General features: G+C 43.7%; 2 protein-coding genes across 3 annotated transcripts in view; both read left to right on the top strand.

The window, feature by feature from the left end:
• The window catches only part of NCKAP5 (NCK associated protein 5), a 940,156-nt gene extending 930,948 nt beyond the window's left edge, over positions 1-9,208 (top strand). Inside the window, exon 20 of the mRNA XM_019667544.1 lies at positions 7,702-9,208. Coding sequence (XP_019523089.1) covers positions 7,702-7,983 — 282 coding nt within the window. The 3' untranslated portion in view covers positions 7,984-9,208. The remainder of the gene's footprint in view (positions 1-7,701) is intronic.
• A 654-nt stretch (positions 9,209-9,862) lies between these two features.
• LYPD1 (LY6/PLAUR domain containing 1) overlaps positions 9,863-16,897 on the top strand; it is a 34,119-nt gene continuing 27,084 nt past the window's right edge. Inside the window, exons 1-3 of one of the 2 annotated variants that reach the window (XM_019667542.1) lie at positions 9,863-10,987; positions 11,115-11,144; positions 12,498-12,635. In XM_019667542.1, coding sequence (XP_019523087.1) covers positions 10,918-10,987; positions 11,115-11,144; positions 12,498-12,635 — 238 coding nt within the window. In that variant the 5' untranslated portion in view covers positions 9,863-10,917. Of the gene's footprint in view, positions 11,145-12,497; positions 12,636-16,897 lie in introns of both variants that reach the window. The other variant, XM_019667541.1, reaches the window with a different exon arrangement.

Raw genomic sequence — 16,897 nt, 5'->3', positions numbered from 1 at the left:
TTTTTTTCCCTCTGGGTTCAGAGGTTCCAGCAGAGGTCATTGAAAGGTATTGATCACGGTAAAGGACAGTGATACAGTTAATAATATAGTCATAAAAGCACATCTCAGCTGAAAATTACTCTTTCACCTAATAAAACCAGTTTGCCCTGGAGATACTGAAGAATCTTCAGGACCCCAGTAAAGAAACAGAGAGTGCCCCCAAGTGCCAAATCATATCTCCCAGCGTGTGGTTGGATGGAGAGAGCGGCTCTCTATTACCGATACGTCACATTAATTTTTCAGAAGGGCAAGTGAAGAGTAATGTGTCCAGTTGAGGGAACAGAGGGAACTGAGCACTGGGAGAAAGTAATCATCCAAGTTGGAATTTGACCGGGTTAACGGGGTTAACACCACAACTCAAGAAATGTCTGCAGTGTCTCTAGTGTTCACCAAAGGTCATTCTATCTAGTTTTATGTCTCATCCAGAAAGTAGCTCCACCAGGAATACAGTAAGAGGTGGCATTAAAAAAGAGATTAACTGGTGCCTCTGAGAAAAGAGAAATGGCTTCGGCTGCATCTTTTCCCTTGAGGTTGGCCTGCCCCCAGCAAATACCACTTAACACAGACTTTGCAAATATGTTCCAATCTTCAACTAAGAGACCCTGGCTTAAAATACCTCCACCCATTCCTACAAGAGCATAACACGTAACTCTGCCCTGAATCCATCTTCCCAGTGCCCAGGTTTTGCTCATCAGAAAAGGGATGGGGGGATTTGTATCTTTAACTTTAACCCAAAGCCCAGGATTAGCCCAACTGCCTCCTGTATTGGATCTGTCTGCTTCCAAATGGAAGCACTCCCATCTTTCACATTTGCTAAATCACCTTCCTCCTATTTATTTCCCCATGAAGAATTTTCTCTGCCCAGCCCAATGCACTCCCTTCTCTGAATTTTCCTGAATCGTTTTTTTTTGTAATTTTAAAAAAAATGTAATTACAGCTAAGTGGGAAAGCATTCGCAATTTTTTTTTCCCCCAATTGCTGCTTCCTGCATCTTCTTGGCCAAAGCATATATGACTGTTCAGTTAAAATCTGCATCGAACGTTCGTAATGAGAAATGTTGGGTGGGGTGACACTGCTTCCTATTTTCAGGTGTTTCTCTCCATGTGGAGGGAGCGCCCTAGGATAACACTCATGGCATCTCCAAACCCCCCTCATTCACTTCTCCTCAGGAGAAAGAGGCGTGGCTTGTTTAATTAGCAAGTGTAGGAGGGAAACAGGAAATACTCAGGCCCACCTCCTGTGCTTCCTACCTTTTCTCTGGGGTCTGGCTGGCTATGAGAAGCACACATTCTGTTCTGTTCCTTCATGCTATAGGTTTTATGAGGAGACACTTGCCCCCCTCCCACCTCCACCCCCAAAAGCCCAGGACTTCCCGTTACTAAGCCTGCCTATTTCCTGGAACCAGTGTCAGGAAACTCACTTTTTTGCAGATAGAAACCTCATTCTCCAATATAAGCTTCCTCAATAATAAAGCTGATATTTTAGCCTCCCATCAGCTTTTTTCTTTATCTTATTCTTCTATTTGTTTAGAACTAAGGTGGGGAAGAGAGCTATTTATTGTACCACCTCAGATTCCAGTAATAGATGTACAGAAGGCATCCAATTAAGAATACTGTAGAGTCATAGAGCTTTCCAGAGCAGGAGGAGTCCAAAAAAAGTTTAATATAAAGAAACTCAGGTTCAGAGAGGTCCACAGCCCATTAGCACAATGGCAGGAACTAAACACTGGTTTCCAAACCTTGTCTAATGTGGAGATTAAGACCCCAGGTTCTGTAGTGGCACTTCTTCTGTGTCAGCCCTGACTTCCTAACTTATTGGGCATGTGTATGTGGCCTAATATTTAAACCTCTTTACCATGTGTTTTTCTGTTTGTATAAGGGGGATGATAATAGTGCTGTCGCAGAGGGTTACTGTAAGGAATAAATGAGATAAATTCATGCAATGCATTCAACCCAGTACCTGGAACATAGTGAAAACACTTTACAAATGTAGCTATTCTCTCCTACCACATGGATGCTTGAACTGATTGGCAATGACTCTCTACAGTAATAGAGTCATAAGAAATTATGTGGATGGAGACACTGTTTACGTGACTTTGTGCTAGAAGCTCCAGTCCTCTTTATAAGTGTGAGTGCCCAGCTGAGGAATGATGCCACATTTAAATTTCACAAGTAGATCCGAGTCCCTTCCTGACATTTTACAGTAGACATACTAACCAATATTTTCAAGATATAATCAAAGGATGGAAACTTTTTTGAAATAATGAAAGAGTAGTCTTCATCATAGTACAGTGGTTCATTGCACTATGTCATGAATTTGCTACTTGTTTCTCTCTTACTGTGGGCAGGAGTTTCTGGCTATACCTATGTAAACATATCTCTTTGAAGCTGATGTCATCATGAATATATTTTTGTGGGGTTTTTTGTTTTGTTTTGTTTTTCAGGTTTATTACTTGAATTTTTTCTGTATTACCTTATGTAGTCTCCCTATCTTTGCCCCATGGCAAGGACCTGTATCGCCTTCTATTTTATCCTCCCTGGTGTTCAGGATATTGGTCTAGGCTGCATCTCTACTCCATGATTATTGTTGACCATGGGGGGAAAGAATGGTATGCGTTTCTGTGTTGTAAATTAAGAAACCAAATCTCCAGATCTAATTTCACCGGAATTTGAATTTGTGTGAGCCACAAATTCCATAAATACTCTATGTAAAGTACAGCTGACACCAGCCTCCCTCACCTTCCAGGCTGATGTAAGAGCAGTGAGATCATGATGGGAAAGCTCTTTGGAAATAAAAGCTATTTATTATTTATAACTCAGGTTACAAATGATTTATAACCCCAGGTAATAAGCTGGGCTGAGACTTTCCAGAGTCTGGTTGGGGTTTTTAGAATCCCATGGGATAAGCATATCTATATCTGTGTTTGTCTTTACAGTGATTCTGTCCATTATGGAATCTAAAAGGGCAAGAAACAGATTATCTGGGCAACCACTGGACCTGGCATAGACTACGGAGTTGTCTACAGATGCAATAGGAAATTTCTTGGAATGCCTTCCCTCTTACTTACTGTATTTCTTAATCCTATCGCCCTTCAAAATACTTCCAAAAGCTCCCCCTTCTATGAAACTTTCTTTGAAAATCAAAACCACATGATTATTCACACAAAGCTAGTCACATAGTAGATGAGTTTGACTGACTGTTTGACTATAAGAAATTAATTCATAATTCTCAAGGGATTTCTGGAGACTCTGTCACTATCTACTTCTTGCTTGAGTTATCAATAATACCGTGGTTACACTAAAGACAGGAAAATATTTTAAGAATATGCAAAGCTATGTGTTTTAAACTGTAAAATACATTCTCATTCCCCCTGGTTAACCCTACTTTTGTTCCCAAGTGCCATAGAAGTCCACAAAAAAAAAGTGAACTGTACAACTGTTGCCACCTATAGGTAACAACTGTAGTATATTAATTTTATCATAATTCTGATGGAGCATAATATATGAAGGAAACGAAGATGTTCTATGGAAACTACACAATCATTGACAAACACAACTCTTCACTATGTTTGTTATTAATATTATTATTGTTCTGCAATTCTTATTGTAGTTCCCCTTGAAGATAATATTGGCTGATATTTGTAAAGTTCTTTTCCAGGACAGAGTTTCTGAAATTGGGCTCTGCATGCAGACAGCCTCAGTCCAAATCCGGACTCTGCCACATACTGCTACATGACCTTAAACAAGTTCCTTAACTTCCTCGAGCCTTGATTGCCTATAAATGGAGATACTAACAACACCTACCTATAGAATTGCTGTGAGGATAAAAACAGATAATCCATGCAGCATGCTTAGCAGAGTGTCTGCACAGAACGGGCACTCAGTTAAATGCTCACCGCTATTACCATGATCCGTTTGCAAAGCACCTTCACATACGGTTACTGCAAACTAATACACACTATTTTGTTACCATTTAACAGACTACATCATTAGCACATTACTGTTTGACCTCAATCCCTGATATTTTACATTTAAATATTATGTGATGTCCACATTTTAAAAACCTGAAATCTGACAAGACAATGTTGAGGCTAGTTTGGTATGTTTCTAATTACAGGCAGGGAAGTAAACTACTTTTGTGCTTTTATTCTTAGCTGGGCAGGACCACTGGGGAAACTCAAGCCAACAATTGAGACTCTGCTGATGCTGGAGAAAGTTCAATCCATCATCAAGTCTCCATTGAGAATCTGCTGACATCTTAGCATTGGGCTAGTAGGCCTTTGGGAAGAAAGTGGTGGGGGTAGGGGGATGAAGGGGTCAGGTAGGACATAAAAAGGAAGTATAAAATATGATTTCTATTCTAGCTCAGAAGTTCAAACAATGTAAAGGTTGTGATTTGACATATACATGAGGGGGTTATTTTTGTTGGTTTTTGCTTAATGTAAACAAATAATTAAAATCAAAGGATTTTAAATATAAGCAAATACTGTTCTAGATTTATGGCCTCACCTTGAAAGCAGAAGATCTGGACCCCTGTTTTTCACAGCAGCAAGAAGCTAGATCTAAAGACAGGCATAACTTTTATTTTTTTGTGCTTCACTTTATTGCATTTCACACATGTTGCCTTTTTTTTTTAAATAAATTGAAAGCAAGACCCTCCACCAGCAAAAAGATTATTACTAGATTTATTGCGGTGCTCTGGAATTAAACATGCAATGTCTCTGTAATATCTTGGAGGTATGCCTATAGCTGCTCCCACCTTTGAACTAGACACATGCTCTTCACTTAACCACTGCCTGTAGCTCCCCAACACTGAGGCAGAATGTCAACTGACCCTCATTGTCACTCTTGCACTGATGTGCTTCGGATAGTCAAAAATATTTCTGTACCCACTTCTCATCAAAACTGTGAAAATAAAAGGAAGACTGGGAAGGCCATGTGATTTTTCTGAAAATGGGCCTTTTCTTCATGTCCGTTACCTCCCTGGCCAGTGTAGGTGATGTTATATTTAATTGAATGATGTTATAATTAATTAAAGAAACAAACCTACAAGCATGACATATTTTGAAAACACGATGCATTATTTGTATCCAGTGGGCAGGCAGTGGGTGTTTTAATGGTAAATAAACCTCTCTTCTCATCTCTGTCTCAATAACACTGAATTATACTTTTCGCCTGTCCATCTGCCATCCAAGACTACAAGTTCAAACCTCTAGATCACTGATTCTCAAATTTTAGCACACACCAGAATCACCTGGTGTGCTTTTTTAAAATGTGCTGGACCTCACCATTTCTGATGTAGTAAGTGTGGGTGGGGTTCAACAATTTGCATTTCTAACAAGCTCCGACATGACTGCTGCTGCTGGTATGGAAAATATAGTTTGAGAACCATTGTTCTAGAATAAGAGTCCTGTCTTACTATTATTTATTTATTATACTATTTATTTAAAACACCTATTACTATGTGTCAGGGCCATAAGGTGTTTTATTTCTAATATATCAATCCTGAAATAAAGGTGTGTCTTATCACCATTTACACCTGAGCAAGTGTGCTCCCAGGTACTGACAAAGCCAGTGAAAAGGGCAAAGCTGAGATCCAGGACCAAGTCTGTCTGCCTCCAGGGCCCCAACTCCAGGCCACAGTACACGATTTTATTCTACTGTATATCCTCACCACCAAAACCTTCTACCTGCCTCATGGTAGCATCTCTAACAAGTGTTTATTGAATGACTCTGAGCTCCACATGGACCAGAAATAGGCAAAGAAAATGCTCTTGGTTCTTGAATGAAAAAAAGGGAGAAGCTATTCAAGTGAGGAGATCATCAATCATGTCGGATGCCCTTTATTTACCTACATTTAGTACAACCAAAGCATTTCCTACTCTCTCTTCATGTATTTTTAGTATTGTCCTATATAATTCTTTGTTGAAAATTCCTAGAAATCAATGTGACATGAATAGGGACTCTTGTATTGGAGTTATTCCTCATTATGGAGTCACTTTTCTGTAATCAGCTAGGAATCTGCTCCTCAGCTCACCTCTGGTTCCAAGGCAGCCATTTCAGATTGAAAATTAGCTGTGAGTAACGCTCCTGCATGTTAATAGAATAATGAAATAAGCACCACTTCAAGGATGAATTTCAAATATTCCCATAGAATCACACCCATTTCTATAGCAGGGAGAGAAACTCTGTCTGAGCCTGCTCGCGGAACACCGAAGCCATCTACTTCCTTACCTTTTCATTTCTCTTTCTATTAAATATTTAGCATGTGCGAATCCATAGGCTTTGGATCTGTCTGCTTTCTTCCGAATCAAAACACATTCCTGATTGCACATTTGTATGTCCATCGTATCAATGTGGGGCAGGGGGAGTGGGGGAGGGGCATTGCTGGGGAAATAAACTACATATGTTAGAGCCATGGACAGTAGCGGTACAGATGGTTTGGCCAGTTAAGTGGAATATTTGCGTGGCAGAAAGAAAAAAAACTGGACATCTTGTCCTTTATTACATAAGAGCATGGTTTAGTAGAAACAAGAGCATGGAAGACAGCCAGACAGGAATTCAAACACTATTCTCTATCACTTGCTGAGCGACCTTGGGCAAGTAACCGTGTCACTCTGAACCTTGTTTTCTTCCTCTTTAAAATGGAGATGTGTAACTTGCTGGTTTCTGAAAGGCTTATAGATAAAATATGTTTAGTGTCTTTCACATGGTTGGTGCTTAATAAATGGTAGCTCTTATTATCTTCTCTAAGCTCCTGACTCTGCTTCTTCCTTGTGTTTGGATGGAATGTTTGCATGGCAGATGAAAAGAAGATGAGCAATGTTAGTAGCTCTAACACCTCCACACTTTGCTTTTTGCGTCTGTGCCTCCCTCTTCTCTGCCACCTCAGACCTTAGGAGCCACTTGAGCAACTGGATATCTTCATGTTCACAGGGATTACCTACAGTAATTACTAAATATGACTGCAGTGTTTTATAAAGTTCTAGAGATGACTGGTGAAATCTTAAAAATATCCCTGTTGAAATTGGTCTTACTAGAACCTCCTGGAGGGGTGAGGTTATGAAGGTGCAGACCTATTACTATGATTTTTAAGCCTTTGGGCCTCCAAGAATCTGTATCCACAGACCTAGAGATCTCTTTGAAATATGTAAAGACTTGTAAAGGGACAAAATACAAACACAACAGTGCTTCGGATAAGTTTACCATTTTGTGGCAATGTAAGGGATTTGTATGTTTTCTGTTGGTTTGTTTTGTTTTTTTACATATAACCGTAACTTCTGGCTGAAATTCAATCCCTACTTAGCAACAAGATAACTAATAACACTTAGTAAGAAAATGGAGTAGTTTGAAACTTTGATTAAGAAAAATAAGACACTTAACCTGAACAAATTTCAGATGGATCCATTTAAAATTAGATTAAGTGGCACTTAACTGGTTTGCAAATTGGGACCTATTTATCTCAGCAAAATGATTAAAGTCTTGATTTATCCCTAAAATTAGCTTTATTATTACATTTAATTTTACTAGAAGCTTGTTAAAGACTTGTAGGTTCTCTCTATCCCTTTAAACTGTACTTTATACAGACAATAATTGAATATTGGATAGAATAACTTGATTTCCAAAGAAATATGTTTCTAATATTTTCCTCTTTTTATTGCAGAAATTGAAACAAGTTGAAGAAACAAAAGAAGATCCTGAGAATAGATTATCTAAAATTTCCCTGGAGTCATTCAATAAATATAACAGCAATACTGTTATTTTATTAGAAAAAGAGAAGAACTCTCTCAACAAGGTTGAAGGACGAAAGGAAGAAAAAGAGAAAAATCAAGAGACATCTTTGAGTAGTTCAGACAGGCTGGGGGTAGACAATTTGGAATCTTTGAGTGATTCTTTATATGATAGCTTCTCTTCCTGTGCGAGTCAGGTTTCAAATGATGCATAAAGGAATTTTTCTTTCCCATAGTGAGATGGAAATGGAGCACTTAAGAAACAGGGGTGGGGAGGCGGCAGGTAAAGATGACAACAATAAACTATTCCAACACCAGAGCCTATGTTGTCAGATTCACAGCAAGCAACCCACTGGAGCTTTCTTCTCAGACAGGGCAATAAAAATAGACTTCATTTGTTGTCTTTCATGAGGATTAAAAGTAAACATACCCACGATACAGAAGTCTTAATTTTGCACTTTTTTTTAATACTTGTACAGAAGTTGTAAATTTTTTTGGAAAAGAAATTATATTTGTAGCAACAAAAAAAAGCAATAAATTGAATCAGTGCCATGCTCTTGAAATGATGTACTAAGTCTTTTAGAAGTTGATAATATATTTTTTAAAAATTCCAACTAAAGTTTTGTTCAGTGCATTGTCCTCATCCTCAAATTTTTGTGGGTACACTCCGTAAACCTAAAGTAGGGCCTGCCAAAAAACCAAGGGCTCATTGTCATCTCATAATCTCAATTTGATATAAACTTGAATTCTAGTGCAACTTCAAAATAGTTGCCAGAAAGATTCAGGCTCTAGTAATAAGTGTAAGTCTGCTTCTAATGAAAAATGTAAAGGGTACTGAAGTGTGACACTGATCAGAAGACATGTGTATTAGAAGTGACCTAATTCTATTTTCAATAACAGGTTTTCCCTCCAAACATTTCTTTACATCCTCTTCTACTTAGTGCTTTACTATGATTATCAACATTATTTGTAAATTTTTCTCTTCCTGCTCTTTTTATTAAAATCTGGGCAATCTAGAATGAAAGCAAATTTCTATTTGCAAAGTTCATTTAAAAAAAAAATTAAAATGGTTGGTGCTACAAAAAAATTCTTACTTTTTAATATCATTTTTTTCTACAAAGTCTGTTTATATGTAAGGATAAATTCTATTTTAAAGGTTATGTGTATTTTTTCTAGATGTGAACTATTTATAATTGCTTTTGTACAGGAGCTTGTAAATTAGGTATCATAGAAATATTTTTAGGATCTGTATGGTTACTTTAGTACACACTTGTTTCTTTAAATAGAGTATTGTATAATCAGTGTTATTTGGTAAATTTGTGCAATTTGTTATGTTTGAATTTTGTTGTTTTAAATGAAAATTATGTTGTGTCATTGTCTTTCAGACTTTTAAAACTTCTCTTGTTTCATTTCTGAATAAAAGTCCTATCACAATCACACCCTCTGAAAGCTTAAAAGAACTTGTTCAAGGGGCTTTTGGCCCATTTATTTTTATGAATCTCACACGTGTTTTGTGGATGAATTCCCCTAAGGAATGAATAAATTGGCCCTCTTGCTTTGGAGATAGTAATTCAGCCAATTGTCAGACCAGAGTATACAGACAAGCGAGTAATGGTCAAAGCATTTCAACGTCCCCAGGAGTTAACCAACTAGAAATGAAAAGAAGGGGGTACTGAGAGAGAAGGAGCCGAGGGAAATATGGAACGCTGTCTGCAGAGGAATTACAAAAAAGTCATTTAAGCCCATTTTCAGACCTGCTTTGCTGGCAGGATGGGGAAATAAATTATCAGCGTCCCAGCCTGCGAGAGCTGCCTCCAAGTGGTGGACGGAGACGAAGGGGAAGAAGGGCAACGCTTATGAAGCTATTTCCACAGAAATGGATGCTTCCTAGGGATTTGAGGGACGGGTGGGAACGTTGCTGGATCGGAGGCGGGGGCACCAAGGCGCTTGGGCTAGCGGGCTAGCGGGTCAGCGGGCTCCGGTACCACCTGCTGCAAAGGCTCGGCGGCGAGGAAGGCGAACGTAGCGAGCGTAGCACGGTGGCGTTCCAGCAGGACTCAAGGTGAGTCCCTGGAACAAGAAAGGAGGAATGGGGGGAAGGAGGGGGCGCGCTAGCCAGCGACCGAGTCCTGGGCTGGGAAGGCGCGGTACAGGAGAGGACGCGGGAGCATATACGTACTAGTGACCCAAGGCTTTGAGGACAGCGGGATGAAGCTGCCTGGCCTTTTGGAGGAAGGCGATAAAGGAGAGCTACTCCCTTCACCCCGATTTGCTTTCTGGTGGGAGCTCGCGACGGCTGTCCCCTGGGCGGTGCTCTCCTAGGCTAGACTACCAGGGCAGTGTCACCGCACCCTCCAGTGGTGAGCGCAGGCAGGCGAAAGGAGGGGTGCCCCGAGCTAGCGCGCCAGTCAGGGCACGGGCCCCGCCACACCCCTTCCACCCTGCGGCAGCTGAAGCCAAGCCTGGTAATGACAGAGGAGCTTCTCTGAGGAAGAAAATGAGCAGCTGCTTGGGACATCCTAAGGCACCTGCAGGTGTGCAACTTTGCCAGACGCTAAGGAGCGCTTCCCGCTGGAAGCAGCCACTCCCCGCCCACCACACCGCAGCCCAAGCTGCGTGGGCCGGAACGGGCAGCTAGGAACCCGCCAGCTGCGGGAAACCAGCCAGCCCCTGGAGCGCAGAGATCGTGGGGAGCGCGCACCTGTGCGCAGAGGGCCCGCCGGGCACGCAGGCTTCCAACCCCACCTCGCAGGTCCGGCAGTCGGAGCCCGGCCGGTCCCCGCAGCACCTGCTGCGCCCTCAAGCTTTCCCCATCTCCTGCCTCCCTGCCTAGGAAAACTACACTCTTCCTCTCCCCCTGGCGTCCCTGTCCTCGGGACGTGCGGAGGCTGGAGAAGAGGGTGTTAGGAAGGAGGTGGGAACGTGGAAAGACGGTCGCAGCCTTCCCCGCCCGCCACCCCCACCGCAACTCAACAGCCGTCACGTGGTGCCTGGAGTGGGAGGTGGGGAGAAGAGCCGAGACTTTTTGGGTGCTCCAGATCGCCAGTAGTTCCTTCAGTCTCAGCCACCAACTCCGGAGACGCCGCGCTTTGCCTGAGAGCGCCAGCAAGAAGAGCGGCGGCCCGCAGCCGGGATCCCCGGCGCGGGAGATGCGGGCGCCTTTGGCGGCACCTGCGGCTCCTCTCGGCGGAGGAGGTCGCCTGGGCGGCAGCAGCGCGAGCCCCAACAGCTTCGGCAGCTACAGCCGCTGCGGCCCGGGCAGCCTCCGCCGCGGTTGCCGCCTCTGAGGCGCTTGCCCGCTCCCGGCCCCGCGGCTCCGGGAGGATGTGGGTCCTCGGCATCGCAGCAACTTTTTGCGGATTGTTCTTGCTTCAAGGTAAGACGAAGAGGCCGGCAGCCCAGCCAGGCGCGAGCACAGCATCTGCCCGCCGGCTCCTTCGCACCCCCCCTCTCCCCCCCACCCGCCAGGCTACCAGTGCCGCGTAGAGGTTGCCCAGCGGGAGTTTGGCGGTGGTTGGTGCGCAGAGACGCTAGGTGGGAAAGTCTCCAAGTCCCGCGCTGCAGGAGAAGAGGCGGGAGCCGCGGATTTGCGGAACTCAAGCATTTGCGGGACTCTAGCTGCAGATGCTCGGGCTACACAGTGGGGAGAAGAAGCTGGACCCGGGAAGCGGAAGGGTCCGAGTAGTGCTGGGGCCTCCAAGGGAGAGAGAGAGTGAAAGATAGCCCCCAAACCCCACCAAGTTGTCGGGCGTCTCTAGCAACCCGTGGGAGTGGCGCCGCCGACAGGTGAGTGGCGCGCTGGGCAGTCTGTGGCCGGGGCGCGCCGGGGCCGGGTTGCTGCGCTTAGAGAGCGATTGATGGAAGGGGGTAGCTTGGGAACCCGGCTCATCTGCGCGGGAGCCTGGGGAGTTAGGTCTAGTTAGGAGCCCGTAGATCTGAGTGGAGCAGCCAGGCTGGAGCTGTGACAGGTGCAAAAACGCCTCGCTGCTTTTCTCCATTACGCTACCCGCTCCCGACCAAGCTCTGCAGGGCTGAGACCCTGACCAAGGACCCTAGCCAAACGGTTACCCTGATAGCCAGAAAGAAAGAGCTGTTGTGTCGCGGCTCGGGGTACACGCTCGCGCGCACACAGGCCCCTCCCCAGTCGCTGCGGCCACCCCTGCTGCTGCTGCAGGAACCGTCCCGGAGAAAGGCCGGGGACCTGAGGCGCAGCAGCACTTGGCGTCAGGCACTTCCTCCCAGCTTCCCGGGAGGTCGCGTAGGGAGCCTCGGAGCCACAACACAGGAATGCTGACTTCAAAAATTAAATAAATGAAACGAAAAAGACGTCTGCGAATGCAATCGCGAATGGTGCCAAAATAGTAATTAAGTAATTTGTAACCAATTAACAATTAGGCAAATCCTTTGGCGTAGACAGGAGCTACTTCGCTCTCCCGGGTGTATGCCCCTCCTTTCAACTTCCGCGGGAAAAGGCCAGGTGTGGCGTTGGACCGGCTCTTTGTTTTTGGATTGTGGGTCCAGGGATCGCAGTCAGAATTCCACTTTATTCCGCGGGACCCTGGGTATCGGCGCCGCCCCCTGCCGGCTTCAGCCACTTCCGCCTTCCTCAAATCCCAGGGGTGCGGAACCGCAAGCACCCCAGCGGCTGGCTGGGGCTGGGGAGGGACGTGGTTTCCTGAGGGGGTCTCTGTCGGGGCTGGATCTTAACCCTACTGCCTCTGCCCCGCAGGCTTCGCGCTGCAAATCCAGTGTTACCAGTGTGAAGAATTCCAGCTGAACAACGACTGCTCTTCCCCTGAGTTCATCGTGAATTGCACTGTGAACGTTCAAGACATGTGTCAGAAAGAAGTGATGGAGCAAAGCGCGGGTAAGAGCCCGGCAGCCCTCCCGGTCCCCTCTCCAGCCTGGACCAGGGGTAGGAGTGAGGGAGCCATAAAATTACAGGAAAAGGGACTGACTTTGATTGAATGCGTACACACTGGTTATCGCATATTGACTTTTACAGTACTGGGGAAATGAAGAGTTCCAAGTTACTTTAATCACATTACTTAATTACCAGGGCTTCTCCCCGAGGGACTCAAGAGGGGACGCACTGTGCATTTAGATGAGTGGCTCTCTTCGTTTTATTTACTCCCCTCACCTTCCTCTACTAAAAGCTGGAAAATATATGGATAACCAGCTCTACTTAGGCAACTAGACAGTAGCCTGTGAGGAAAGTCAGCCTGAAATATGAAGCTAGTTGAAGTTCCCAGAGGTCAGAGCTTGAAAAATGTGTTTTGTCATAGAGCCATGCCATATTTCTTTGAAGAACACTACAGGATCTTTATTTAATTTTAGAACTAATGCATCAAATTCCAAGCACAAATTGCCAAGATCTTTCAAAGGAATGTGGTTCCCAGCCCTACAAAGCTTAGTGTCTGGCTGGCTGGCTGATGAGAGGGCCTGGGGTTATGCAAGGGAGAAGGGGGTCTTGTGAGAGCAAACCTGGCTTATTCACTCCAGCTGACCAGAGTCTCCTCACTTAGGTGGAGCTCCCCAACCCCTCCCAATAGTCTTATAAGAAACCAAAGTCTCCTGAAAGTGCAACTGGAACTTTGAGGAAATGGGTGGAACTGTATAGCTTTGATTCCAAGGTCAAGCCCATAAACATAGACTTGGTCATTTTCAGAATATTGAAAAAAGGCAAGTAGCATCATGTGGTGAATGCTACTGAATGAACCAAAGCTCTGCTCCTCTTTAGTTTGCTGAACTGCACTGTCCAGAGCCCTGTGAAGGCATCAGAACCGTTATTTGACTTCTTTGACCCACTGGTCATGGTTTAAAGCCAGCTCCTTGGAAAAGTAGTTTTTTTTTTTTCTCAGAGAAGGACCTGGAAATGCCTTGTTGCTAACCACACAGTGCTTTGGGGCCATATCACTCGTCACTGTACTATGATGTGTGTGTGGTTTTAAAGGCTGTTCTGTACAGGTCCCTATCAGCCTACGTGTAGATTCTTTTCACCAAAATTGCCCTTCTGGGACATCTGAAATATAGTTGCTATCAAGAATAACCTGTCCCGAGAAGAGCAGCATGCCTTGTGTTGTCATATGGGATGGGATTCCAGCTATTAAAAAGGCAAAAACTAAACAAAACTTAGTGATGACTCTTTAGCCGAGGTTGACATAGGTGATTTTGACAAGTTTTCTTTCCTACTTGTGTTTCATTCCTGAGCCTTTTACCTGAGCCAAGATGTACTGCCCTTCTACCAGAGGGACTGCTGTAATTTTAGTCAGAATCACTCTGAAACCTTTACTGTTACTTTAGAACGTTTGCAGCTTTCTTCCAGGCAGTAGATTAGAGCCAGAAAAAAATGGGGCTGTGCTGTGGACACATTAGGAACTCCTTCAGCATCCTCTAGGCCACTGCTTACCTGCGTATCCTGTGCTACAGCCTGGGATATGGTTAAGACAGGAGAGAGAAAAATACGAACCAAATTAAAGCCAGAAGAGGTGTCCTTTTTCTGACAGATATTTCTTCCCTCTCTAAAAGTGTACCTAAGATTAACACCACACACTTCACTTTCAAAGTGTGTTTTTGTTTGTTTGTTTGTTTTTTTCATCTGCCTCATTCTCTTCTCCAAATCACACTTTTCAAAAGGCAGAGCCGGCATTATCACACCTGTCTCATCCATGGAACACTTGAGTATAGTCGTAAGTGCCTGGCCTGAAGTTGCTATGAGCTTGGTGAAGGTGGGCACCTTGACTCCAAACCAGGTACCTCTGGCCACACGAGTATGTCATAATCCAAAGGGTGCACAGAGACTGAAGTAATAAGGCAGTCTTAGTTGTGAAGGTTGAGAAACAGAAACATCGATGGGCTCAAAGGAAAGGACAGTTATGAAGGGAAGGACGCGAACTCTGTGCACATAGAAACAACATTTCTGAGCTTGCGTTCAAGAAAAAGCAGCCAAGTGCATGTTCCTGCTTCAAAAGGATGTTCAGGGGGGCTGATACTTCAAAGCACTTCCGTGTTCATCTCCACGTAGTTGAAAGAGACCAATCAATATAAGTGACTATTAACCTTCCTCTTGTTGGCAGCAATGGCAAGCCCACCTAAAGCTGATTGTGAAGGAACCCCAGTGTAATACAATCATCACAGTAATAAGAGCTGACTTTCAGTGTGTGCCCTGTGCCGCAGGCGCTTTCCTCCATGCTCTACCTGGAGTATCGCCTGCAAGCTGGTGGTTAGTCCTCTTTCGAGGCCCTTGTTTCCCGCAGCCACAACCCACCAGCACTTAATTCTACTGCAGACTCAACTTCTCCGCCCTGGAGAAAGAAGGCAATGCCTCTTAAATGATACTATTAGGAATCAAAGTCAGAATTTTTTTCTTCGTTTGATCAGTAACATATATTGTTCTGAGACTCTTTGTGCATCAGAGCCGAAAGGGCCCAGTGACTCACACTTAAGGGTACACATCTGAATCTTCCTGGGAGTTATGTTTATTCCACGTGCCTCCCCGCCCTTCCATGTCCCCTTCCCCCGTGTCCCCTTCCCCTGTGTCCCCTTCCCCCACGCCCCCTTCCCTGCACCTAGAAGCCAATTCTGTAAGTCTCTGGTATACTTACCATGGGTCTTTTATAAGCTCCTTAATTGACTCTGGGGTGACCCCAACTTACAAACTGCTGATTTGGGCAAACCTTTATGTGTAATAGAGGAGGAAGACAAGGGCCAGAAAAGTTAGATGTCTGGTCCAAGTGCACTAGCCAACTGTTACTAGGAGGCACCTGCTTCCTGAGCTACTTACTGCCTTATATAGTAAAATATGCCACCCAGTTTGCAAAGTGCTAAGACTCAGATGCTTTCTATGTCTGCCAAATTCACCTTAACAGGCTTAGTGAACTGGTTGCATGGACAGGCCACGAAGTGGATATTGAAAGACTATGAGAACCATCCCGAGAATGTTTAAAGTTTGAGTGCTATGTGGATTGCCATTTTTCATATGCATTATAGAAAAATAAGGGACTAAGTGTTTTAAATGGACTAAGAGATTTTAATGAATCAAGCAAGTTTGACATTAAACAGTAATGAAAAACATTCTCTTTCCAAAAAATACCAGTGATGCAATATGCCCAGGCCTTCAGTTAGTCCTTTCTGGATTAAGTCTGCGAACTCAGCTCTTATGACTTGAGGCAGGTACATTTAATTTTCAGTTGAGGAGTACATTTAAAATGAACCTTTACCTACTCCCCAGAGTGGCATTCCTATTAGGTGCTGAGATTATTTTCCACAGCTCTTTATCCCCTTGGTCATTTCTGGAGTAATAAGGCACAGCTGTGGGGAAAGGAAGATTTGGTTCCTGGTTCTGCTTCTTTCATTGTCCTTGCTAATTGATATTTAAATGTTTGCATAACGAATGACTTGTTCTCACAAGCTCTGCACTTAATGAGTTAGCAGCTACTTACCAGCACCCTTGATAATGACATTTCTTTTGCTCTTGCTTTTCCTTGCACTCCAAAAGATATTTCAAATATTGATTTTCATTTCAAAATAGAAGCCCCTCCATCTGAAATTTTAAAACCAGGGTGTAAAGAATGTGAATTTGCATTTGTTTGACAGTGCAATCTTGTAATTAGAGTTTTTCCTGTTGACTAGATACAGTGAAAGGGGCATAATTTAATTTTTATAGACTAGCCAATTTCTGCCCTTAGTAAAATATAGCTCTGTCATTGAGCAAAATGTTACAGGTTCTCCTAAACCTTATTTAAAAGTTAAATGCAGTATATTGAGAGAAAGTTCATGGTCTGAATCAGTAACCTTATCGATCTCTTCACCCATCCTTTGCAACATGCATTAATCTATTTGTCTGTTTTGCAATACAAGAGTTACTGATTTATATGCCATGTTGCATCTACATTATGGCTGTATAAGCAATGGCGATTTTCCTTTTGGATTAGTTAGTTTCTCATTAAGTTGGACAGGGATGGCTCCAAGCCTAGGATAGGTTAATTTTGTGCCTTATTGTCTCATGAGCTAAATAAGGGATAGCAAGTGAGGGCCTGATGTCCCCAAAATAATCAGTCATCCATTCTTAGTAGAAAGAAATGGAAAGGTAACCATGGCCTATGTTTTCTTAAGCCTATGCTCTGCTTA

Source organism: Hipposideros armiger, unplaced genomic scaffold, assembly GCF_001890085.2.
Source record: "Hipposideros armiger isolate ML-2016 unplaced genomic scaffold, ASM189008v1 scaffold_500, whole genome shotgun sequence".
Lineage (NCBI taxonomy): Eukaryota > Metazoa > Chordata > Mammalia > Chiroptera > Hipposideridae > Hipposideros > Hipposideros armiger.
Note: the sequence above shows the minus strand (reverse complement) of the source record. Positions and strands in the feature narration are given on the sequence as shown.